Raw genomic sequence first — 25,602 nt, forward strand, 5'->3', positions numbered from 1 at the left:
CCTCTATCTCTTGATTGGTCTTATAAGATGCTTGAATTTCCTTATAGATTTTGAGCCAATTGAATATCACATATAAAACTAATTATATTTTCTTTTATTTATCAAAAAATCGATTGAACCACCCTTAGTTACACCCTTGATGGAAGTCTCACACTTGGGGATCAATTATCATGTACAAGTTTATGGTATTATTAATTAGGTTAATATTTGAATTTAAAATTATTTTTAAAAATTATTAGACTTGTTAATGAATTGAATACATTATTTTTTTTTTATAAATTTGAAGTTTATTTGTCTAGTGAACAAATTTAAATAAATATAATTTTACGTGAAATAAAAATAATAAAGTTATTCTATATCAAAATTTGTTATTAAATTTATAGTACTAATTAGATTATTATTTGAATTTTAAGTTATTTTTAAAAATTATTAGACTCGTTAATAAATCTAACACATCGAGTTTTATTTGATTTGAAACTTATTTGCTTAAAAGAATTTACAAAAACATGATTGTTCAGAAGTAATGAACCGAGTAATTTAAAATGAATTTTGATTTGTAACTTTCCGATGTTATCGAGTTTTATGACTTTTTAGCACTAATTAAAAGTTTTTAGTTCCAAGCTTATTTGGACTTGGACTTGGGCTTGGCTCGTGGGCTCGGGTCGTTTAACGTAACAGGCCTCACTTAATACTTGTTGGCCAAGAAGTTTTTATTATTTACTGTTAATTTATTACGTAAAAATTAAAATATTTTTGAGAAAAAAATTAAGGAAAGAGAAAAGTTATCAGGACAGCTCGGTGACAGAAAAAAAAGACAGACCAAATCTCCACCCTCCGCTCTGTGGCAAACAGCAACAATATCTTTGAAGTGGTCGTTCGCATCTCTCTCTCTATATATATATCGGTTTCCAAAGCATTAACGAGTCCCAACTCGCGCGTGATTTCCACTGTTGAAGAGGGAAGAGTTGTGGGGAGCTTGAATCTGCATAGACCCAGTTCTTTCATTTGTCTTCCTCTCAGTTCATTCTTCAAGTTGTCGAGTTTGTTCATGTTGTTTTGATTTTGATGTGGTGATGGGTCGAAGAAAGCAACCCAAACCGCATCGATCAGTTGGGGTCGTTGAAAGACTCGAAACCCAGGAAACAGCTGAAGGAGAATTGAATTCCCAGCAAGAGCACGCTCAGGGGGACGGGGTTGGTGATGCTGAGACACCCCTTTTCGTAGAAGTTGATAGAACCGGTTGGGGTTCTGGTGAGCATCTTGATATTTCAGAAATCGTTCTGAATGATTTGAATTTGAGGGAGGAGTTTCATGGGTACAGTCTAGGTGAGGGTTTTTATGAGAATTCTAAGTGTTGTTTGAGGTTTCGGCTCTGCAATGCGAACCAGTTTGTGGGTAGGATTAGGTTGGGTCATTGGCCTGTTGTAGCAGCTAGTAGTATATCTCTAGAATTCGTGGAAAAACGGGTGTCAGAGGAGGGCATTGAAACGGACTCTGTGATCCTCTCCGGGATTTTTGATGGTCCGGATGAGGGTGTTTCGGGTCTTGTTCATTTGAGTCGTCTCAAGTTTTTGACATTGAGGCCTGTTCTAGGAGTTACATTTTCAGAGGGTGTCTCGTTTGTGAGATTGAGGGTTGAGATATTGAGGACTGCGTTTGATGCTTGTGAGTCACTTCTCGATAATTCAAGGCCCCTTTGGAAGAAGAGTATGATGAGTGTCATGGCTTGGTTGCGGCCGGAGGTTACAACTTCAGAGGCAAGGTATGGAGTTGCTAAATCCAAAGAAATGGATATTGATTCGAATATGGGTATGGATGTTGGTGATTTGGATTCGAAGAAGCATCAGAATTTCGATGCTGCTGGATTTTATGAAGCCATTAAACCTTCAAAGTGAGTGTTTGAATTATTTTTCTGTCATTGTTTTTGATTTTCTGTTGATACTAGTAAGTGGTTTCCACCAATATTAGTGGCATATCTTATGTACAGAGAGGATCCATTGCTGGACTATGACATGCCCGACTTGCTTCCCGAGCTGAGGCCATATCAGCGTCGTGCGGCTTACTGGATGGTACAAAGGGAGATAAAAGGGGAAGGTGGTTCGTTATTTTCTCCACTGTGTATGCCTGTGGATTTTGTCGACTCATTTGAAAGAATGTTCTACAATCCATTCAGGTATGATTTTTCTCTTTGCACAGGGACTTTGACTCTCTTAGTATGTTTATGATATCTATTGAATTAGCTTCTGAACTTTCGTGTGGCTATTAACTGACATATTGGCTGAAAAAAAGTTGCATTTTCATGCTGGGTTTGCTTCAATTTGAGTCTTAGTCCTATCAAGCACTGTTTCACAATGGAATGCTCTTGCATAGCCACATCACAGTTTCTAAGAAATGATTACTTTGGCCTCGTGATGGTAGTGAAAGTATACTCTTGTACAAGGGTGATTTAAACTGTTCACTTTGTGCAAGGAATGGGATTCCATCACTTTCATCATCAATATAGCACATGTCCTCATAGTCTTACGAACTTAGCGAGAGGCAAATATCCTCTTTGGGCAAGGAGGTGGCCATTGTTCGCAATTGTATGATTTATTTCTGAACTTAACTCACAAATTATTTTCCCAATTGCTTGTTATTGGGTACGACTCTTTTGGGACATTTCACCTCTGTTGGGTTAAATTTTCAATAAATATTTGTAATTTAGTTTGCCGTCCTCACTATTGTGGTTCAATCATGTCACGAATGCCCCTTTGGAGATGGAGTTGTAAGAAAAGGAAAAGAATCAAAGTGTACATTCCCATAGTAAGTGACTGCCTAGGAGTATTTGTGAAATGATGACTGTTAGAGAGCTATTGCAAGTGCATTACATGGGCAAAAAAAATGTGCATCTGTTTGGGTGTTTTACAAGCTGAAAAGGTAGGGTTAGTCAGTGTCTGGCTATTGCTGCTGTTAGGCCCTAGAGCAGGCAGATTATTAGTGCTGCCAATTGAGTCAACATTTTTGTCTTACCATATGCCAACCGCACTATCTTGGATATTGTCCAGTCATTTTATCCATCCTAGCATAATCGTATAGTCATATTCTCCAATCAGTTCCTCTTTATGGATTAGGAAGCTAAGATAATGACAATGCATGGATAAGGCCTACATGTTTCTGATTAAAAAAAAGAAAAGAAAAGGAAAAATTATGTCCTGATAGAAATTCTTCAAAATTATTTATGATGCATTTCTGATCAAAAAAATTATTCATGATGCATTCCTGATCTTGCTGGTGCTGATAGCTTCACATTACAGTTGGATTATATTTATGCATCCTATCACTTTTAGCGATCACTTCCTATTATGAAAATTAAAAAATTGTGACGTGAAACTCTTAAGTTCTCTGTAACTTGTGATTCTCAACCCTGTCAATTTGTATAGCATGGGAATATGGGATGGTTTTGAAAGTTAATGTTAAACTTGTTTGCCATTTTTTTTTTTTTTTTGATCAGAATTGTTTGCCATATTTTATAACATATATTTCTACCTTTTGTCTCCCCTCCTTCAATTTAGTCCATTAAGTTTTTGTATACTCTCTCTCTCTCTCTCTCTCTCCATATTCTCATTCTGATTACATTTTGATTTCAGTGGAAATGTTTCATTACGTCCAGAATATTCTTCATTGAATGTCTATGGTGGTATCCTTGCAGGTATTTTCGCCTTCTGTATCATCCTGTACATGTTTGATATTTTAAGCTAATCTTATACATTCTTACAACATTTTTATGTGGAAACTTATATAAATATCTGGAGACAGATGATATTGTGTAATATTTGGCCTATTAACTTGCAAGACACTAACATGGAAAATAATATATTTAATCTAGTAAAGGGTTAGGGAGGGTTTGCGGGAGGTTCCAGGTTCAAGTCTCAATGGGGACAAAAATTTACCAATTAAATATATGAAGAATCTAGCATTAAGAAAAAGTGTAGGAAAGCCAAGGATGGTCCTACCCAGGTGCCTAGGCTGTTGCCTTGTTTATCCATCTTGTGGAATATTTCATCCATGATGCATTATGAAAAATCACTGTAGTGAGCTTGATATGTGAAATGGATTCCTTTCTTTAGAATTTATTTTAACATTTTCCTTCCCTTACAGAAGGAAAAGTTTTCTCTGACTAACATCATGAAAAGGAAAAAAGGAAGAACAAGAAAAAGAAATCTTGAGTTGTTTGGCAACAGTATCATATAACCTCTGTTTATCTATGGATTATACGTACATAATCTGATGTGGCTTTAGTTGCTTTTGACTCTGATCATTCATGACAACTACAGATGAGATGGGTTTGGGAAAGACTGTTGAACTGCTTGCGTGCATATTTGCACACCGTAAGCCAGCATCTGAAAGTGGCATTTTACTTAATAATGCATTACAAGCTGCTCAAGGTCAGAAGATTAATCTCAAAAGATTGAGAAGGGACCACGTTGAGTGTATATGTGGTGCTGTGAGTGAAAGTCTGCGATACAAAGGATTATGGGTACAGTGTGATGTCTGTGATGCTTGGCAACATGCAGATTGTGTTGGTTATTCACCTACAGCAAAAACTACCAAATCCAAGGAGAATTCTAATGGACAAGTGTTTAAAAAGAACCCTCTGGAAAACTCAAAAAAGCAGACAGGAAAGAAAAATAAAACCAATATAGTTCTGATGGATGGTGAACATATCTGTCAGCTGTGCTTAGAACTGATCCAAGCTACTGACTCTCCTGCTGCTACTGGTGCAACTCTTATTGTGTGTCCAGCTCCTATACTGCCCCAATGGCACGCTGAAATTATTCGGTATAATCTTTACCCCTGCTTTACTGTCCTTGTACACCTGCAAATGGTAGCACCTCTTTGGAGCATGCTAGAGTGGCTTGTTTTGTCCTATTGGTTGTTATATATGCCATTTATAGAAATTTTAATTAACTTATAAGCTTTCTACCATTTTTTTATATTGATAAATTGAAGAAATAAATTGTTGTGAAAAAGAAATGTAAGTATGCATGATCTGTAAACTGCAGTTGGAACATCTATAAAAAGCAGGGTCACCTTACATCCTTGAACTGATAACCATCTTTTGGCTAACCTAGTCTCCTCCATCCCTTGTGAGTTGGGACCAACAAGGGGGTAGTACATGAATATTCACCTGTTGCCAATCGACTAATCCTTTTGACCTGATCTTAGGCCCTGACTGACTCACCCTTTGTGGACAAACCTTGTGGAGCAAGCCTTAGATTTTGGATGCAGTATTGAGCTTTCTACTATTTCTTTATTGATAAATAGAAGAAACAAACTGTTGCGGAAAAGCTATGTGAGAAAGTATGGGTGATCTATAAACTATGGTTGAAAATTTTGCCATTCCATTGGTATTAAGTGGTCTATCTCATACATTTTTTTTTAATAGGCAAGTGGTTTATCTCACATGCTAGAGAACCATACCTTAGACACCCATTAATGAATGATTAGAATCATTACTTCAACCCTTTTGAGATAATTTTTTATTTTTGGCTTTAGTTGGAACTTGGAAGTTGAAATCAAAGGCCAAGCTATAATTTTCAAAGGAAATATTAGGGCTTTAAAAGCTTTATTAAAGTTAATCAAATAGGTATGAAAGCTTTTATTGAGCTTAAACAAGACTTTTGGCTTGTTAGAAGCCAATCCAAACAGGGTCTTAGTGTCATTAGTTCAACTACCCTGGTTAGTATGATCAACTAGTCCAATTTTAGAATGATTTCCTGACAAGGTCAAGTTGACCTTAATTTGTGCATTTTGAATTGGTCAAAGTGATGTTGTTGGATTGAGAGTTCCCTCCTTTATTCAAAATCTTAGGCTTTGTTTGGATCATGAAAGGTGCTAAGGAAGAGAAAAAAGCAAAAAGGAATTTGCATTCTCTTATTTGATTTAGACTTGAAAGAACAAAGGAAAATTATATAATATGAAAATTATTTAAAAATGTATATATTTTCAAACTTGCCATTGTTTATATAGAAGAGAAAATAAGAGAAGTAAATTTAAAGAAGTATGTAAAAAAATGATTTGAGTTTAAATCTAATTTTTATTTTTCTTCCCGTCCATTTCCCCCCTCTATTTTTCTTCTCTGTTCTTTCCTTCAATTGTATCAAGATTGAAATGAGGCCTTAAGAATTGTGGATTTGTGATGTTGTAACTGAATTATAAAAATGAAATGGAAGTTACACAGTGCAGAATTAGAAACAGTATCTTTCACTGTCTTCTAACTTTTGGTGGATATTGTAGTCAAGCATAGTTGTTAAGTATGTTAATGTGCCTTTAAATATGTCCATATAAAAATATTTATATAAAATTACATATTAACTATAGAATGAGATCAAATTTAGCCATTGTTATTTTTTTTTCTTTTGTCTTTTAATTTCTTGTACTTCTTTCCAGTTTAAGAATTTGATGTTCTTTAGACAATTCTTCCATGTAGTTCTATTGAATCTGAATAATGTCTTTCTATGTATGGAATGTTTTGCCAAATTATGTCTTTTGTAACTTCTGATTTAAAAAATAAAATTGTATTTATTTCTGTTCTGTTGATGCATTAAATTTTTGGTACAAACTAACCTGTGATTTAATTTTTTTCCTAGTCATACAAACCCAGGTTCCTTGAAACTTTGTGTCTATGAAGGTGTAAGAAATACCTCTCTTTCAAATGCATATGCAATGGATATCAGCAAACTTATCAGTGCCGACATTGTATTAACTACATATGATGTACTAAAAGAGGACCTGTCTCATGACTCTGATAGGCATGAAGGAGACCGTCGCATCATGAGATTCCAAAAAAGGTTTCTTCGAAGCTTCTGTTTTATTTTTAGAATGATCCTGATCTTTGATTGAAGTGAGCTTTACTTATTATTTAGAAATTGGAATAATTCTAGTTCATACAAAAGCTCAGGATAGATTATTATTGCTCAGATCAGAAAACTTGTACTGAGTCTATACTACCTAGATTCCATGCAAAATTGAGGGCTAGTTCTTTCAATTTCATGGTTGTTTATTTGCTTCTGAAAAAGACCTCTTAACATGATTGCTTAATGTCCACATCATCAAATGATAACTCCTTCATTAGCTTTTTCTGCATTGTTGATGCTTCATAAAGATTTGGCCATTTTTCTTGCTTTTTGGTGTTTAACTTATTATTAAACTGCATTTATTTATTTATTTGTTTTTATTTTTTATTTTTTATTTATTTTATTTTTATTTCTATTTTCTATTTTTGTTTTAGAAAATAGAACTTTAGAAGTATAAGAACTTACAACAAAAATTTCTCAGTGAGAGAACTCCCAAATGAAAGACCTACATATGAATTCAGAAAATAGGAGATTCAAATGTAGAGCATATTCTCAAATAAGGATTTTTCAAAAAAAAAGACTTCCAAGTAGGAAGTTTTAGAAAGAAAGTTTGAAAGGACAAGAACTTCTTATGATAAGAAATCTTCAGTGAGGAAGACTTTCTGAATTCTAAATAGGGCTCAAAAAACCAAATAAAACTAAGTTTGACTCTAAATCATCCCAGCTATTTATATGACATGTATATCATGAGTTTGATATGCTTCAATGGCCTCTACATTGCTTTGACCAAAAATATGAAGGAAAACATACCTGATGATCTGCAAAGTCTGAACACAACACATAAACAAGTCCCAATTTTGCGGAGATCTGAAAGGCAGATGCAACTAAAATCTGAAGAAACAATACTATAAAGTGATAACGGTGGGCAAATGACTATTAAAGCTGCATTAATTCCTTCCCCCCCTCCCCCTCTAAGCCAAAATTTATTCAGGGGAAACATCTACTGAAGATTCTTGTAAGAGGAGTTCATGCTTCTTTCAATTACATGCCAAAGATTTTGATATAGAAGTATGATGAGCTTATTTTTTGAAATTGCTTTTTCTTTGGGTATTACAAATCTCCCATGAATTTGGCTTAATTACAGGGGAGTCTCCTTTGATTCTGAAATTACACTGTCTTTCTGTCAGTTGTTAGGCAAATGATGAGACCATTATATCACTCAATATTTATTTATAGGTACTCAGAGAGAAGACAAAAAGGTTCTGAAATGAAAAAGGATGCCCTTAGCCTTCAATGTGTCTGTGCCAATGAGTCCTTATTTTGATTATCACCAGTGATTGCCTCCTCTACAATCATTGGCAACCTAAACCACCCTTGCACATCACAACGACCATCTACAGGCCTCCACTGTCTTCTTCAACCAGATCATTGATCACCATGAACCACATCAAAATCATGTCTAGCATCATCTTATTTTTGTTATCTACCATGTCCATCATCTTCATCCCATCATCCGGACCCTTTACCTATACAGAACCACCTTTTTCTCATCAGCTCCAATCTTCTAGTCCAAAACAACGTAATCCACAAATGCATCCCATCTCAGTAACTCCCATCACCAAGGTTATCGTTGTATATGCAACCATTATCATCGCTTACCACTCCACTGACCAGCATGATCCATGTGTACATTATTATAATGACCATTATCTCTAGAGATCTGTGATAACATCAATCCTTAACCTGAAATTCTTCCCCATCCTTGCATCACTACTTCATCTTGTCCCTTTGGCAAACACCGACAGCCATTTACTGGAAAACCACCATGGAAAGAACTGGTCCACTGGCATTGACTGGTCACTGTCATCTTCTCTACAGTAGCAAAGCCTCCTTTTCAGTTGCTTGTGCACTCTAATTACTGTGTATCCCTTCTTTATGTGATGCCTATCCCATTACCTTTTCTCTGCAGTGATGCATATTCATTGCCAATGCTCAAAAGCCAAAACCATGTGTTGTCACACACCTTTTGTTCATTCCAGAACTCCCCATCTCTTGTACATCTCAAATCTAGAACCCCTCTCTTAGATCAGTGAAATGGTAGGAATTGCTGAAGAAGAAATTCTCACAAGGCAACCATGGTGGCAATGGAGAATAGGAAAGCAATGAGCAATACAATATGGTGTTTGGCCAGGATCTTCATAAATATGGGTTTGAAGGTGGGGAAAGCTGTGTTCTGTGAAGGTAATGGTGATGTCTAGTGTTTTTGGTGTGGTTGAGGCAACAGTAGCTTCATTTATGATTAAAATCATGGTGTCTTGACAATTATTATGCTTGCATTTTGCAAGGAAGCTGTTGCCATAGCTTTGGCTGAGTCAGCTCAGCATGGTTGTCACTACATTCAGTGTCTATGGTGTATCTTAAATTGGAAGAACAAGTTAGACCTTAACTCATGTCCAGCAGGGTAAGATAGGGGTTTTAGAAATTTAGACCAACATAGTTGCATTCTGTCCATGTCAGTAACAGCAGATAAATGGAGCAGAAATTGTTGTCACAACCTTTTGAAGGAGTGGGGACAGTGATTTCAGAATCAAGAGGAGATATGTAATTAAGTCAAACCTTAGGAGAGGTCAGTGTAATTGATCCTTCCCTTTTCATGCAATGATGCAATTTTACACCAACTGTGGTTTGGAGTTCTATAGTGACTGGCCATTTTATTGCAGATACCCTGTTATTCCAACTCGTCTTACCAGAATATTCTGGTGGCGGGTTTGTTTGGATGAGGCGCAGATGGTAGAGAGTAATGCTGCAGCTGCAACAGAAATGGCATTGCGACTACATGCTAAGCATCGCTGGTGCGTTACAGGGACTCCCATACAACGCCGACTTGATGACTTATATGGACTTTTGAGATTCCTTGAAGCAAGTCCTTTCAACATCCCTAGATGGTGGATTGAAGTTATTCGAGATCCATACGAGGTATAAATTTACTTATATTCAGTTCTTAACAATCAAGTATTTGCTAGGTAGCTTTCAAGGACTGTCAATGCTAAAGCCGAGACAGTGGCTAGCTGTCTTATTGTCTGAATGAAATAAGGAAAATATTTTGTTCCTTGTTTTAAAAACATAGACTGGTAGAGGTAGTGCATGCATTTGCCATGTTTTGTATTATTGTAAGTTGTAATAAGTCGCTTTGTATTTCCAGCATGTGTTTTGCTTATTATTGTCATAAAGACAATTGTGTTAAGGATCCATTGGCTTTAACTGTGTCATTCTTTGTTTAGATGCTTCGTTGTAACGGGTTGCTTATGTGTTTCACTATGTCATGGTTTTTATTTTATGTTTTAGAAATGGGAGTGGAAATCACTTTTTTTTTTTTTTGATAAGTAAAAGAGAAGAAACTGTATTGAAAAGAGACGCTAAGATAGCAACTCAAAATATACAAAAAAGAAGCACCCCCTCCCCAGCTAGGACAAAAAACAGCTGTCAAAAGCGGAGGACCCAAAAAAACCACCCTTACCGAGATCCCACCCAATCAATGAAACCAACTAAAGTCAAAAGACCATCCTTTATCTTAATTAAGCCCTTAGATGCCTTAACCCGTCCCTTGACACACCCATTTTGTTATTTATTCATTTATTTATTTGTTTTTTTTAATTTTTTTTATAGGCAAATAATACGATTTTATAACAAGCATTTCTATCTCCCCGAATTTTCCATGGATAATCTCCACAACTGTTTGCCTTGCAAGGCTTTGATTAAGGCCTTCTTCTTGTACCAACCCTCCAATTTTATTAATCTTTCTCCACAAGGCTTGATTAAGACTTGTCTATCCTTGACAAAGTCTCCTTGAGAAATATGAATGGTTTCAGGTAAAACCCCAAGTGAATGCTGAGTCAACACCTTTTTATGATTTTGTAGAGGCTAGTCACCAAATTGATGGGTCTAAAGTTGGATGTTCTATTGATTTGCCTTATCTTAAGTTGAGAGCAATGAAAGTTGCAGTTGTGCTTTTACTGATGATACTACTGTCATAAAACGTAGAAAAGACCTTTAGCATATCTTCTTTGATAATGTTGCAATCATACTTATAAACGGTAATGTAAAACTACCTTGGCATTTGTAATTCCAATTTAAACTTCTAGAAGGTTTAGTTTCTTAGCCTTGTTTGAGATTATTTTTTATTTTTAGCTTTGGTTAGAAGGTGGAGCTAAAGTTGAAGCCATGAGTTCAAAGGGGCAATCTTAATATTATGAAAATTTCATTAAACATGGAATATTGTCTTATATAAGCTAAAAAACGCTTAAACGAGAAGTACTATTATCTTACTTCCATGTTAAGCATTTTTTTTTGAGCCATTAGTTCTTTTCGACTTTTTTCCCTTGTTGGGGTTGAACATGAAAGCTCCCACATCCCTACCCTAGCTCCTTGCCACTTGAGCTAGGTCTCAAGGGCTAAATGATGATGAAAAAAATTACCAATGGAGACCAGGTTTTTAACTCAGAATTTCTTCATGTGTTTGTATCAGGGGAAAAACTTCTGAAGGTACTTCTATAAAAATGAGAATTTCATAAGGTTTCAAATTCCATGGTATCAGCAGATGTTAGTCCTTCCTCTTAGATATAAGAGGGAACTTCAATTTTCTAGGGGCAGGAGAAGGCACAGTTCAGGGCAGGTTTTTCAATTCAGGACAGGTGTTTCATTTGGAAAAATTGTGGGAGAAGTGTAGTGAATAGAACATGATGTTTTGTTTTCTTGTTTTAAAAGGAATCATAGTATCAGTCTGATAAAAAAGGGAACTCATAATAGTAGTTTTCTATGACTTTTTCTATCTGAAATAGCTATAATAAATTTCCCTTGTCATTCAACTCTATCTCATACCCTCCATTGTTTCATAGCAGTCTTGTCTTTTTCCATTGCCTCATCACATGTTGGTTTTAACCTTTGTCTAGTCCTTGTGCTGTCTTCAAGATTTCACCTTGAATCATTTACTCCTTATGTAGGCATGGATTCATCTTTGTTTCACATAGCTGAACCATTTTAGATCATTTTGTTACTTATTCTTAATATGTGCAACTACTAATTTCTAAGTTATGTATTACTGGACTGCTAACTTGTCAAGGATGTATTTATTTCCTAGTTGGTCTTGTCTAGTTTTTAAGTATATTGTTACGCAACTATGCAAAATTTTGTGCAATGTCTTAAATGAACCATTTGATATTTTGGCTTGACATTTGAGGGTTGTTGCTTGTGTATATGGAGCTATGTGGTTAATGTGGGCAGAGGTTGTAATGTGTTATTCAAGTCTGAGGAGGATGTTACCTGCAGATCAAACTTTGTTCTTGTTATGCACATTTATGCAATCAGCTGCTCACTTCTAGTGTTGGTTATTACTATCTTTTAATGCATTTCAGCTTGATTTCTAATCTACATTTGTTTGTTACATGATCTGTGGGCATTACATGGCAGTCATTATTGATATTATTTATTATGTAATAGAGTATTATTTATTATTTCTTTTTTCTTATTATAATTGTTGTTGTTGGTTTTTATTCTTCTTCTTCTTATTGTTATATCACCACATCCAAATCCCTATATGTGGCACCCTTTAAAGACTTACCATTTAGATATACCTCTGGTAGTGCAGTGTTTCTTTTTTTAATTCTCTTCTGGTTTGAATGGTTTTCTGGCTGTTTGATAGTAGTGGCTGTAGTAAGGATTTTTGGAGTTCCAAAGCTTTGTATATAGCATCAATTAATTAATCTTGCATGCTACCTTGCAGAGTAGAGATCCAGGAGCTATGGAGTTCACCCATAAATTCTTTAAACAAATCATGTGGCGATCTTCAAAATTACATGTTGCAGATGAGTTACAGCTTCCTCCTCAGGAGGAGTGCCTTTCTTGGCTCTCTTTCTCACCAATTGAAGAGCATTTCTACCAGAGGCAACATGAAACTTGTGTTCATTATGCCCGTGAAGTTATCGAAAGTTTCAGAGATCATATTTTCAAAAAAGAAGTGCCAGGTTATTGATGATTGCTTTAATGCTCCATTTTGTGTCACTGGAATATTAAAATACCAAGTAGAGGGGAAGCAACATTTACTTATTATGGTATCTCTATCACTTGTTTCCAGGTTGTGTATCATCTAATTCTCCTTCAGATCTTTTTATCACTCATGCGGAGGCTGGGAAGCTGCTAAACTCACTTTTGAAGCTTCGTCAAGCCTGCTGCCATCCTCAAGTGGGAAGTTCTGGGCTGCGCTCTTTGCAACAAGCTCCCATGACCATGGAGGAGATATTATCGGTGGGTTACATGTGAGAAATTTTGTAATCCCATTTTTTTGCAAAACTAGCTGTTGGTTCTTGCTGTTTAGAGGATTTTGTTCTGTAGGTTCTTGTTAGTAAGACAAAGATAGAAGGGGAGGAAGCACTCAGGAAGTCAGTTGTTGCTTTGAATGGACTTGCTGGGATAGCTATAATTAAGCAAGATATTTCTCAAGCTGTATCATTGTACAAAGAAGCACTGGCTTTAGCTGAAGAGCACTCTGAAGATTTCCGCTTGGACCCCCTCTTGAATCTTCACATTCATCACAATCTTACTGAGATACTCCCGCTGCCTTCAGAGTCCTCTCATCATTCAAAGGGAGGAGAGTTCCCTAGAAGCGCTGAAGAGAAGGCCTCCAAGAGACATAATGTTGAACAATGTGATCAATACATGGCAAAGAGGCAGAAAGTGGGTGGAGAATACCATTCAGGTTTGAATGGTGAGGAAAAGGAACTTCCTTGTTCTACTTCCAACCTATCAGAAGATGGTGTAAATGATAACATAGAATGTGATGCTGAACCTCACATATCATCCAGATTGTTTAATGATGGATGTTTAAGAACAACATGTGAGAACATAAAACAGAAGTTCCTATCTCTGTTTAGTTCAAAGCTGTCTGTGGCCCAGCAAGAATTTAAAAAATCATATATGCAGGTATATTCAGTTCCACAATATTTGACATTGTTTTGTGATGCTGGATACAGTATGCATTCTATAGCAAAACAATTCCCTGTATGTATCCATGGTCATTGCTTTCCTAGGATCTGTGCATTACTATTTTATGCAATTTGATTTGTGTCCTTATCTCAGAAACTATTTTAATATTGCATTAAGGGTGCATTTAGTTTACCAGCATCTAAACCTGGGAATGGAAATCATAATTCTGGACATAAATTCCCGAAATTTAATGAATATTTGTTAGTTCTAGCCTAAATGGCTATAGTTGGGAATTTGAAATTCAGTTCAAATTTTATTTCCATAATAGCATTTGGCTGTATTGGGAATTGCAAAATATACAGAATAACCACCAACTCACTGAGTAATATTTATAAAAACTGGGTCTAACTATAAATTAGGAAAGAAAAAAAATCATCCACCTTCCTTTTATCTCCATCCCTAGAAATGAGAATAACAAAAATACCAACTCTTCCATGAGTATAAGATTTTCCAAATTTAAGGGGATCTCATATTCAAGAAAATTGAAATTCCTGAGTACAATACATCCAAACACAGTAATCTTATAGTTTGATATAAGATACACATTCCTCAGTTAAGATACCCTCAAACTGAACACATCACAAGGATATCATATGGGAGCATATGAGGCATCCTCTTTACTTCTCTAATGGTATTCGAAGTTTTAGGCTTCTTTTCTTTTCTGTGAAATGTTTATTTTTTCTCTATGGTATTGCTGGCTACTCGACTCACTTAAATTGGGATGATTAAAAATGATGTGATCTGGTTTTAGTGGGGAATTCAAAGTGTTTCTTCTACCTAAATTATGCTGGTTATTTGAGTTAAATGTCCCCTCCTCCTTCTACCTAATTATGCTGGTTAATTGAGTCAAATGTCCCCTCCTCCTCCTTCTGCCTAATTATGCAGGTTAATTGAGTCAAATGTCCCCTTCTACTTCTGCTTAATTATGGTGGTTAATCGAGTCCAATGTCCCCTCTCTTCTCCTTCTCAAAATCATTCTTCATGATACCTAATTATGCTGGTTAATTGAGTCAAATATCCCCTCCCTTCTTCTCAAAATCATGTTCAGAGAGGATTTCCTGTTGAGTTCTTTCTGGATCGTCATGATACCAAATTATGCTGGTTGATTGTGTCAAACATGCCTTCCCTTCTCCTTCTCAAAATCAGGTTCAGGGAGGATTTAGTATTGAGTTCTTAATTCTGATCTCTGGATCCTCCAATTCCATTCTTAGTTCAAAATGCTTGAAATTGGTTGTTTATTTCCGTCTCCCTCATCAATAAAAATTGGGAGCATATGGAATTTTGATAAAATATAATGGTCTTTGAGAATTTGACATTGAATTTGAATGTCCGCCATTCTGGAAATTTGATTTTGTGATTTTATTTTGAAGGTTTGCGATTCACTTAATGATGGAAAAAATCAGCATTCGGTTTGGTGGTTGGAAGCTCTCACTCAGATTGAACAGAATAAGGATGCATCTGGTGAGTTAATAAAAAAGATTGGAGATGCTGTTTCGGGGCCTTTGAACAATGCTAGGTCTTCGAGAATTGATTCTTGGTTAGTAATAGATCCGGTTCTCTAGTTCACATCACTTCATGATGCTTTTTTTAGTAAATCTATCGCTTACATGGTGCAATTGTTGTGACCATTTCTTTTTTTAGTTTGTCAATTGTAATTAGTAGTTTCTTTATGCTTTCTGTAGGGATATGTGTTACTTGTATTTTAGTATTCTAATAGTTTAGATTAGGATTCTGATTGGGTGGAGTTAATCTAAATTAGTAGATATGTAATTTTTTTTTTGTTATCAGAAATGATAAGAACATCAAAAAGGGATTTAGAATATACAATAAAGGGTGATATATCTGCCAAAGATACATAACCTGATCAAAAAAGAAAAAGAAACGTTCAGAACGCTCCAACCTGCAATAAAGTATGGAGTGAGAATGCTTTGGGTTTAGTTTGATGTGTGAATGCAACAGGATGTAAATCAGTTTGCTAAGCCAAGGCGGTCCTTGTTACTCTCATAATTTTTAAAGGGATTCCAAGTGACCTAGACTTCACATGTGACCCTTCTATTTACTCTATACAGACCTCTCTCCTTTTTTCACACCCATGAAGAAACCAAAGCAGAATCTCTTATCACTTGGAAATTTGAGGTAACCCCTCTGCTAAGAAGAATCAACCTACTAATCATGCTGTTTCCCTGCCTCTTGCTTAATGCTAATTGGTTCTTGTCCCGTCTGAAATATGTATACTTGAGAGGACCCATAGACTTAGCCTGAAGCATGCCTTTTGAAAGGGTTAGGATCTCCACCTCAAGGGCCAGGCCTGCTCCTGAGGATTGGAGAAGGTTCTCACTGTTCCACCTCAATATCACAAGCATCCACCAATTCCAAGCTATCTTGGGTTACTTGAAGAACATTTATTGAGTGAACCTACTGCAGATTCTTTCCATCTCACTTGTCCAAAACTCTCGTCTTTGGACTGTCAGCAAGCTTCCAATCTAGCATAAAAACATTTACAGGTGGACTTGCAATGCCTCTGCACTAGAAGCCTATAGGTATGAAAAGAAAAATACTGAATTCCAAATGAAGAAACATTTTCAGATTTATTATTTCTACCTTTGTCTATCCTTCTTACCTATTTAAATGCTGGTTATGCTTATTTCAGTTGGATGTCCAGATTACCCACATTATGATGGGAGAAATTCATTATTCCTGTCTGTACGTTTTGCAAATGGGATGAGTCGATGTCATTTTATTTTTGTGATTGTTTAAGATAATTACCCCATATTTGATAAAGGAAATTGTTAATCTCACCATATTTGATAAAAGGAAAACTTCACAATAAAATGTAGGAAAATTTATTGCAACCTATAGTAGATTCTTCATGATAAGTCTTATCACAGAAACAAAAAGAATATTCAATGTTGTCAATAAAGAAATGGTTGGTTGGAATGGATATAAGCATGAGTTCATGGTTTCATGCTCTGTAGAAGCATCGAGGAACAAGGCTTGGCTCTTTCTAGTCTGGGAGCTCTGCAATTGCTTACAACTTGGTGTTGTTTTCTGGGTAGGCTAATTTGAAGATATTCCTTTGAGGAACACGTGTTAACTAGGACTACTATGCTTTGGAAAGTGAGGGTGAGAGAAAATCTATGTTTGTGAGACAATATGAGAATTCACATACTTAAAATACATTAATTTAATCTTCCCTTACTGCTTTTAATCCAGCTTTCGAAGCATAAATGCTCTGATGTATCATATCCAGACTGGTTTGGATTCATTGGAAGCCTCTAGGCAAACATTGGTGGATCGACTTCTGGAAATTAATCAAACAATGGAAAGCCCAAGAGAAGAAGATATTGACCGAGTGAGATACTGTCCAAATTGCCAAGCTAATGGAGATGGTCCTTTATGTGTTCACTGTGAACTGGATGAATTATTTCAGGTTTGTGCTTAGTGTTTGTTTGTTAACCTCAACCTTGTTCCCTACAACTAAAATTTGTTGTAAGATCTTTATGTTTCCCTTCTATTTTCTCCAGGGTTATGAGGCCAGGCTCTTTCGTCTTAACAAGGCACATGGAGGGATGATTACATCTGCTGAGGAGGCAGTAGATTTGCAAAAGAAGATATCTGCACTGAATCGTTTCTACCGTACTTGCTCACAATCCAATAAAAATTCAACTCCGTCTAATGTTGGAAATAAAGAAAATATGCGGAAGAGGGATGTTGGAGAAAAGTTAGTGGTTAGTTGCTTTATCTCATCTGCTTCTGTGCATTGTCAAAGGTGTTTTAGATTTATTCATGCTCCACTTTCAGTTCAATTAAATTTGGGATATTTGTTTTATTATTAAGACCTATTGAAAGTTGCACGTTTTGTTATTGCTGCAATTTAGAGTGCAAGGCTTGATGTTGAATAGGTGCAAGATGTCCAATTGGTATTGCTGATGATTATGTCTCACCTTATTAATAATCTTGGTTGAATAATTCTAGCTAATATTAGTTTCGTCTACCTCCTTTTGGTTGAATAATCTAGCTGATGATAATATACCTTTTTGTTTTTTTTTTTCAAGTTTTTAAGTCATAGTAGTGAAGTGGTGTGTTCTCTTGATGTTTGTTTCTTCCAGTGTTTTGTATGTTGAAATCTGCTTTGTTTTCCAACCATTTTGCGTATGGAGATTATCATAATTGTCTCCCTTGGTTTTTTTGTTCCTATAGAAGAGGTTTTTGTGGAATTTGTGTATTTGCATCTATATGTGTTATGCATTGTGTGTTTTTTGTTGCTCAATTAGGGTAAAAGGTGTCCTGTGAAACTTTTTATTTTTTGTTCTCTTTTTTATTCTTGTTTAGTCTTTTTCTTTTTTTTTCTTTTCTTTTTTTGGGGTTGTGGGGGGGGGGGGGGGGGGGGGGGGGTGGGGTTTACTAGATTGTTTTCAATGCTGCTATGTTGGTTTTTAGTGCTTTTGGCTCTCCACTGTGATCATGTTCCTATGTAGAAGTGGTGTTTTCTCAGTCAAGTCGCTCTACTCTACTCTGGAGCCTGGTGGTTCAGCTATGTTCCCTTATGTTGGTATTTGGAGAGCGAGTGTGCCTCCAAAGGTAGCTTTTTTCGCGTGGGAAGCATCCTGGGGCAAAATCTTAACTTTAGACCAACTCCAGAGGAGGGGTTATTCTTTGGTAAATAGGTGTTTTCTTTGTCTTGCTGAAGCAGAAACAGTGGATCATCTTTTACTCCATTGTGTTATGACGAGGACATTGTGGAATCTTCTTTTTTATCTCTTTGGTGTGGAGTGGGTTCTCTCTGGTACAGTTAAGGAAACTCTCCTGGGGTGGCATGGAGCGTTTGTGGGGAAAATCCGTAAAAAGGCGTGGCAAATGGCCCCCTTATGTATATTTTGGTCAGTTTGGAAGGAAAGAAATTCGTTGGCTTTTGGGAATGAGGTGTTGTCAATCCAAAGGTTGAAACATTCTTTTGTATGTAATCTGTGGTCATGGGTGAGGGTGTTTATAGTTTTGAGCCTGCGGTCTCTGGTTAGCTTTTTTGAGTGGCTAGGCTTTAGTTATAGGTAGGGGTTTCGGCTCGCTTCCTTGGTTTAGAGTCGAGGGGCTGCTTTTGTATACTCTTTGTATACCGAGAGGACACTAGTTTGGTGTCTCCTCTTTCATTTTAATATACTTCTCTTTACTTATCAAAAAAAAAAAAAACTTACTCTTTGGGTATCCATTTAGTGTGCACCAAGAAGGGGAAGTGAAGAGGATTTCAGATTTCCCAATAATTGCTGTGTGTTTTTTCCTTTCTTTCTTTTCTTTTGGCTTTGGTTGGTAAACAGTTCCAATAGTTTAGGTACGTCTAGACATCTTAAACTAAAACATTTTACAGTGTATAACTAGAACTACTGTTTGTCATGTACTGGAGTTGCGAGATGGCTAATATTTTTCAGTCTAATCAATTGTATTATTTTTCAGAAGAGAAGACTGCATAGTATGTCTCTGCATTATGATGTATATCTTCCTGAAAATTTAATTTCCAATTATCCTTCTCATCCACACAAAATGATGATTTTGTCTTGACAGGTTTCAAAATCTCCATCTGAATTAGAGGTTGTTCTTGGAGTTATAAAAAGTTCTTGCAAGGCTCAATTAGGGAGAGAGGGTCAGTCGGAGGCCACCAAGCAGCTGCTTCTTCTTGAGGTATGACCTGATCAACCCTTTCTAGTTGGTAGTATCTACGAAATTGTCACTGAGCCCTTGGACTGCATTGATTACTTATTTTTTATTTCATCATCAATTAATAGTGTTGTATTTGACATTTTGCCTGTAGGTCTTATCATATAAACATGCTAGTTCTCTTTTGTTTTCCTTATCTGGCTTAACTATACCATTCAATGAAAATGAAGATTTTTTTTCATTAATTTTATCCTCCATTGTGTTTCTCAACGTGTTTAAATTGTCCTCAGATCTTTTCTGAAGTTTCCAACTAAGATTATTTCTGAAGCATTAAATTAACTTTATTAAATATCTAGATAGCATTCATGGATATTGTTTTTTCCCCCATCTTTTTTTGGGAATCTTAATTTTTTTTTTCTCCTTTTACTTCTTTAAGGGCATGCGAAAGGAGTACGCCCATGCTAGGTCCTTGGCAATTGCTCAAGCTCAAGTTCTTCGTGCTCATGATGAAATTAAGATGGCTACTTCACGATTGCGCCTAAGAGAGGATGAGAATGATAAATCTATTGATGCTTTAAGTTTAAATGAGCTAGATGCTGCCATTGTGGAAAACTCTAGTGAAAGGTTAATGTCCTTGACCTTGTTGTCACGTATAAAAGGACAACTTCGTTATTTGAAGGTATGATGACAGTTTATTCATTCTGCAAATTAATGTTTCCCTAAAATATTCCAAACCTTCAGTTCTTCTGAATTAGAATAACTAATTTTTCCTATTGTAGTTATACTTATACAATATTAATTATTTCTAGGGTTTGGTGCTGTCTAAACAAAAATTGCAATTGGAGAGTCCAAATAATGCATCTTTAACTCAAGATACAGCTACTTTGCTGATATCTCGTCCTGTGGAGGAGAAAAACAAATGCATACGTGAAACTGATGATGAAGCATGCCCAGTTTGTCAAGAAAAGCTCAGCAATCGAAGGATGGTTTTTCAATGTGGGCATGTTATTTGCTGTAACTGTAAGTCTCATGTAGTCTAAATCCTCTAATTATCCTGAATAATGATATTGGAAATTCAATATCCTACTGATTGGTAAGCCACAATAATTATGTTTTCTATCTAATGCTGGAGAAGATCCACCAAACATGCTTAATTTGGCTTTTTGGTTTCACAAGTATAAAAAACTGCTTAACCAGTAGGGCAGGTTTCTCCCTGCCAAAATGGTTGATGGCAGACCCCCTTTTTTTATTTCAACAATTGTGTTCCCTGGACTTTGACAGTCTTTAATAGAAGGTTGTCTGGCTGAGAGTCAATTGCAAAAGAATCTCAAGCTCTGTGGTGGATCATAATTTGATTTGTAAAGTTTATCTCAAATAGTTGGCACGAGGCTCTCTGCTTCTGGTGGGTAAGTTTTTTCTCATGAAATACGATCAGCTGCAGTCTTGTGGCCCAGAAAACTTGTCCGGAGTTCCCTCGCCCCTACGGGCTGGTCAATGACACCTGTTCCTGTTTAATGAATGGTGGATTCTGGGGAGTACAAGGCTTACGTGATATGTAATTCTTAAAGGAGGGACTGTCTGGGAAGTCTTTCTAGGTCCTGCAAATAGGGGCCAGTGGATTTCTAATTGTTTTTTTTTTCAAAAAAGGAAGAAAGATAGTAAGGATATTAACTTGAGTAAGGAGCTAAATTCTGCCTTTTCTATGATGATTAAACCTTTTATATGTAGTCATATTAACTAAAGAAAACTTCGTTTGTTTGTAATCTTTGGTCTTGGTCTAAGTCTTGTTTAGATGTAGGACCTTTACCTTTAATCAACTTTTTTTATTGGTTGGGTTCTAGTTGAAGGGTGGTGAGTGTTTGTTTCTTTTTGTTCTTGCCTTTTGGCGTCTCTTGTATACTCTTTGTATGCTTTGGGTTGCCTCTTAAGCGCCCTTTTTCTTAATATATTTTCTGTGTGTTTATCTATCAAAAAAAAATATTAACTGAAGAAAACAAGTGGCCTTGATTTCCTTATAATGGTGACTAATACTTTCCCCCATGCACATATTAGTGGTTGATTGTTGAGATGGGTTAACTTCTTGATCTTGCATGACACAGGACCTTTGATGGATTGAAATTGTATCTGATTTAACCTGTTGGTTCAAGGCTATATGAAATTTGAATAATTACTAGTATACACTTGGAGAGCTATAGTTATATTTCAAATGTCTGCAAAGCCTCATACAACTAGGCATTGACTCCTCTTCTTGGCATCGACTCTTGTGATTGGAATATTAAAAATGTTTACATTTTTACTTACCAAAAAAAAAAAAAATGTTTACATTTGCATTTATACTGTGTTCTATAAACTAGAGTTGCTATTATTTTTAGTTGGTCACCCGACTTTCTCTTCCCTTTCGTTTTTGTATTCCTCTTTGTTTCAGTTTGCATCATTTCTTTGGCTTCCATGCCTGTTAATGCATTTTATATTAGCTAATTTCTCCGTAATAATCCCCATCCAGATTCAACTCTGCAAATCTTTCTCGCATGTTTATTTGCAATAACCCCATGTGAATGGGTTTCATATAAGCAGATTTCACTATGATAATCCTAATCCAGGTCTGCCTCTTCAACTCTTTCTTGCAGGTTTATTTGCAATGACTGAGAAAAGACTAGTTCACCATGGAAAGTTTCAAGACAAATGGTTAATGTGCCCAACATGTCGACAACATACAGATGTTGGAAATATAGCTTATGCTGATGATAGACAAACTAAATCATGTGATTCTGCTGAACTACATACAGTTCAAAGTCTGGAAAAGTCTGAAGCTTCTGTGATTGTTCAAGGTTCCTATGGAACAAAGGTATGCTTCCTGTCCACTGCTCTATATCTCTTATATATGCTTTAGGAACGACATACATGGCATCACTAATAATGCACACACTGTCGTACAGGGCACACAAACTGTTGTTTTTCTTTTATTTTCTTTGTATTTTCTTTCCTTTCTGGAGGCACATGTTTGTGTCTGTGTGTGCAAAGCTCAAAGTTTCCATAAGCCTTCTGGATTTTTTCCTTTTCCCTAGGTTGGAATTGAGTTATTCAAAGTTACTATTATGTGGGTTGCATGGGACCTGCCTCTCCCTAGAGCTTGTTGGGTTGGGAGTGGGACTGAGGATGAGATTTGCGACCCCTTGTCCTACCTCAGATTCAGAGAAAGTTGGGCTTAAAATGGTCTTGCCCTGGCCCTTTTAAAATATAAACTATAAATTACTAATGTTCTATAATATGGTACTATTCCACCATTGCACAATAAGCAGTCATCATGGTGCTAGTTTTTCATTTAAGAAGGTAAAACTAATGGAAACAAATTGCTTTGAAGCATTTCAAAACAATGTAATTGGTGCTGTCACTACTGTAAAATTAACATAGTGTCCAGCCGTGACTATGAATCACAATTTTTTTCCAGTTTTTGGTAATTCTTCTTGTCATTGTTGACGATACGGTTTTACATTAATCATGTTCTTTTTTTGTGGGGATGTTGCTGTGAAGATTGAAGCTGTCACTCGAAGAATCCTGTGGATCAAGTGTACAGAGCCAAAAGCAAAAATTCTAGTTTTCTCCAGTTGGAATGATGTCCTCAATGTGTTGGAACATGCCTTGAATGCCAATAATATCACATATGTCCGAATGAAAGGTGGCAGGTAAGAATGTGACTTATTCTATTGATGGTTCAATATGGTGATCAAATTATTTGAACCCAAATATCATCCATATCTAAGGCAATGGTTAGCATGTTAGCTATTCACTTAGTTTTAGATGATACTTTAAAGAGTTTTGGATCATGATAAATGACATATCTTTGCAGTTACATGGAGCGTTTAGAATCATGTTGGTAACCGCGTTTCCGTATGTAGATGATAACAAAAGTCCAAAATGGCAAGACCAGTTTGTGATGACTTCTCAAATTAGTCTAATTGACCAGCTCTTCAAACACCTATTTTATAGTGGAACATTGCCTTTACGGGTTTCTAGACCTTAACATATTGGGTTCTCGGAAATAATGATTCAACCATTTGGTGGGCTTCAACTTTCGTTAATATTTGTTGATAATGGTAATGGCATTTTAATTGCAGGAAATCACATGTTGCCATCAGCCACTTCAGAAGACAGAGAACAAGTGCAGAAGGAAATGGCCAGACACATGCTCAGCAACCAGAACCAGAACCAGAATTTGTTCAAGTGTTGCTGCTCTTGATCCAACATGGAGCCAATGGCCTCAATCTCTTAGAAGCACAGCATGTTGTTCTTGTAGAGCCACTACTCAACCCAGCTGCCGAAGCACAAGCAATCAGCCGGGTGCACAGAATTGGGCAAGAGAATAGGACTCTTGTTCATCGTTTCATAGTACAGGAATCTTATTAGAATGTCCTTGCTAGAACCCTAGAACCACTACTTATATCTTCCATGCACTTACTCCTGGGGTTTATTTCTCTTTCAGGTGAAAGACACGGTGGAAGAGAGCATCTACAAACTGAATAGAAGCCGGAATACCAATTCATTCATCAGTGGGAACACAAAGAACCAAGACCAACCTCTTCTGACACTCAAAGACCTCGAGGCCTTATTCACCCCAGTGCCTTCCTCTGTACCACAAAGTGAAGAAAAGCCAACCGGAAGCTTAATGCATTTGCCACCCTCCGTAGCTGCAGCTATAGCTGCCGAGAGGAGACTGAAGCAGCAGGCAACATGATAATTCTTTTGGAAGATGAGCTTCACGTAAACAAGTCTTCCTAGTCTCATAATTATCAGATTGGATGTAAAATAAAGCACGATCAGCCTGCATCAAAACCAACAGGCAGCTCCAATCACCGGCCCCAGCAACATGTGAGGGAAAGATTGCTGCCCTGCATCCCACATAACCCTCCTCAAATCAAATTTTTGTTTCATTGTCCATGTACATATGCTAATCTTGTTTAAACATTCATGTTCTAGTTAGGGAAGATGATAACCTTGTTGTTAACTAATTTATTTCATATAATTGAACGTATGATGTTAGTTAACTCACTGTTCTGGTTTGAGCAACTCATCAGCTTGATCTTCATCAGATTGCCCACCACCCCTGGTGAAATTTTGATCACAGAATTGTGTGATTATTGCAGCTTGTAGCCAGTTGCCCGCCGTAGTTTAGGTGGGGGATAACATTTGCGTAGAGTTGGAGTTGACAGGGACGTGGCATGCCCACTTTGAAGCGCGTGCCGCCTCTGCATATGGGTTCTTGAATGGTCTACCCTTATCTCACACGTGGACCTCTGCATGTCAGGTGTCATTCTGGAGCTCCTAGGGACACGTGTAATGGCAGCATTGCAGCCACTATTTCCTCCTCCTGCTATCATATTCTGTATATAAAGGTTTAGCTTCCTACTCAACCCACACCCACCCAAGTCCACAAGTAAAGGTTTGCGAACATGGAAGCCTCTCTGTATCAAATGAAAGTACACAACTTGCCTCTATCATTACATAAATACAAACCCACACTCTCCTTTGTTCCATTTCATCAGAATCTAGAAGTCCCCTCGGCCTTTGAAGGGAAAAGGTTGCGGTCATTCCGGCTGCAACTGGGTTCAGCAATCCGGTGTGCGAATCAGGGTTCAGTGATAGAATCCCAGAAGGAGTTGGAGAGTGAGATGGGTTCAGAGTGGAAGGAAATGGGGAGGTGGAGAGACAAGTGCCAAGAGAAAGGAATGGTGGAGCTTCTGGAGTGTCTGGAGAGAGAAGCCATCATGGGAGAGGATGAAGGTAGAGAGCCTACTGATTATAATCGAAGGGCTAAAATCTTCAGTGAGAGTGCCAGAGTTTTCCGGGCTCTCAAGGAAGGCGACACCCCATCTTAACCTTTCTTGATCTTGTGAGCTAAGGCAGAGTTCACTGAATATGATGCATTCAGTTTATCATATGATGGGGGGGGGGGGGGGGGGGGGGGCCGCGTGAAGGGGTAATGCATGTAGATTACAAGTTTACAAGCATATTGTTGAACACTGTACTTTTCTTCAAAAATAAAAGGAAAATAAAGTACCTTTCTTTCAAGTTGGAAGACTCC

General features: G+C 36.8%; 2 protein-coding genes across 4 annotated transcripts; both read left to right on the forward strand.

Annotated features, from left to right (window-relative positions):
- Positions 1-912: 912 nt before the first annotated feature.
- Positions 913-24,565, forward strand: LOC117928809 (E3 ubiquitin-protein ligase SHPRH). 3 transcript variants are annotated; one of them, XM_034848830.1, is made up of 19 exons: positions 913-1,891; positions 1,988-2,173; positions 3,627-3,688; positions 4,314-4,818; positions 6,630-6,830; positions 9,557-9,812; positions 12,616-12,856; positions 12,967-13,136; positions 13,224-13,811; positions 15,245-15,411; positions 17,088-17,304; positions 17,399-17,602; positions 19,431-19,547; positions 19,960-20,202; positions 20,333-20,543; positions 22,151-22,368; positions 23,055-23,206; positions 23,639-23,909; positions 24,004-24,565. In XM_034848830.1, the coding sequence occupies exons 1-19, from the start codon at positions 1,074-1,076 to the stop codon at positions 24,253-24,255; spliced, it is 5,079 nt and encodes a 1,692-aa protein (XP_034704721.1). In that variant the 5' UTR covers positions 913-1,073; the 3' UTR covers positions 24,256-24,565. The 3 variants fall into 3 exon arrangements, with proteins under 3 accessions (XP_034704721.1, XP_034704722.1, XP_034704723.1); XM_034848831.1 differs by having other exon boundaries at positions 23,639-23,861; XM_034848832.1 differs by having other exon boundaries at positions 23,639-23,875; positions 24,004-24,087.
- Positions 24,566-24,635: 70 nt separating this feature from the next.
- LOC117928812 lies at positions 24,636-25,465 on the forward strand. Its single transcript, XM_034848834.1, has one exon. It carries the CDS (start codon positions 24,971-24,973, stop codon positions 25,394-25,396), a length of 426 nt encoding a protein of 141 aa, XP_034704725.1. The 5' UTR covers positions 24,636-24,970; the 3' UTR covers positions 25,397-25,465.
- Positions 25,466-25,602: the final 137 nt, after the last annotated feature.

The sequence above is a fragment of the Vitis riparia genome, chromosome 13 (genome assembly GCF_004353265.1).
Source record: "Vitis riparia cultivar Riparia Gloire de Montpellier isolate 1030 chromosome 13, EGFV_Vit.rip_1.0, whole genome shotgun sequence".
Lineage (NCBI taxonomy): Eukaryota > Viridiplantae > Streptophyta > Magnoliopsida > Vitales > Vitaceae > Vitis > Vitis riparia.

Bases quoted from the DNA above. Each gene is read 5' to 3' on its own strand.
- LOC117928809 (XM_034848830.1), top strand. From the start codon at position 1,074: ATGGGTCGAAGAAAGCAACCCAAACCGCATCGATCAGTTGGGGTCGTT. The intron at 9,813-12,615 runs GTATAAATTTAC...GCTACCTTGCAG, and splicing joins TTATTCGAGATCCATACGAG to AGTAGAGATCCAGGAGCTAT. The intron at 17,305-17,398 runs GTTTGTGCTTAG...TATTTTCTCCAG, and splicing joins AACTGGATGAATTATTTCAG to GGTTATGAGGCCAGGCTCTT.
- LOC117928812 (XM_034848834.1), top strand. From the start codon at position 24,971: ATGGAAGCCTCTCTGTATCAAATGAAAGTACACAACTTGCCTCTATCA.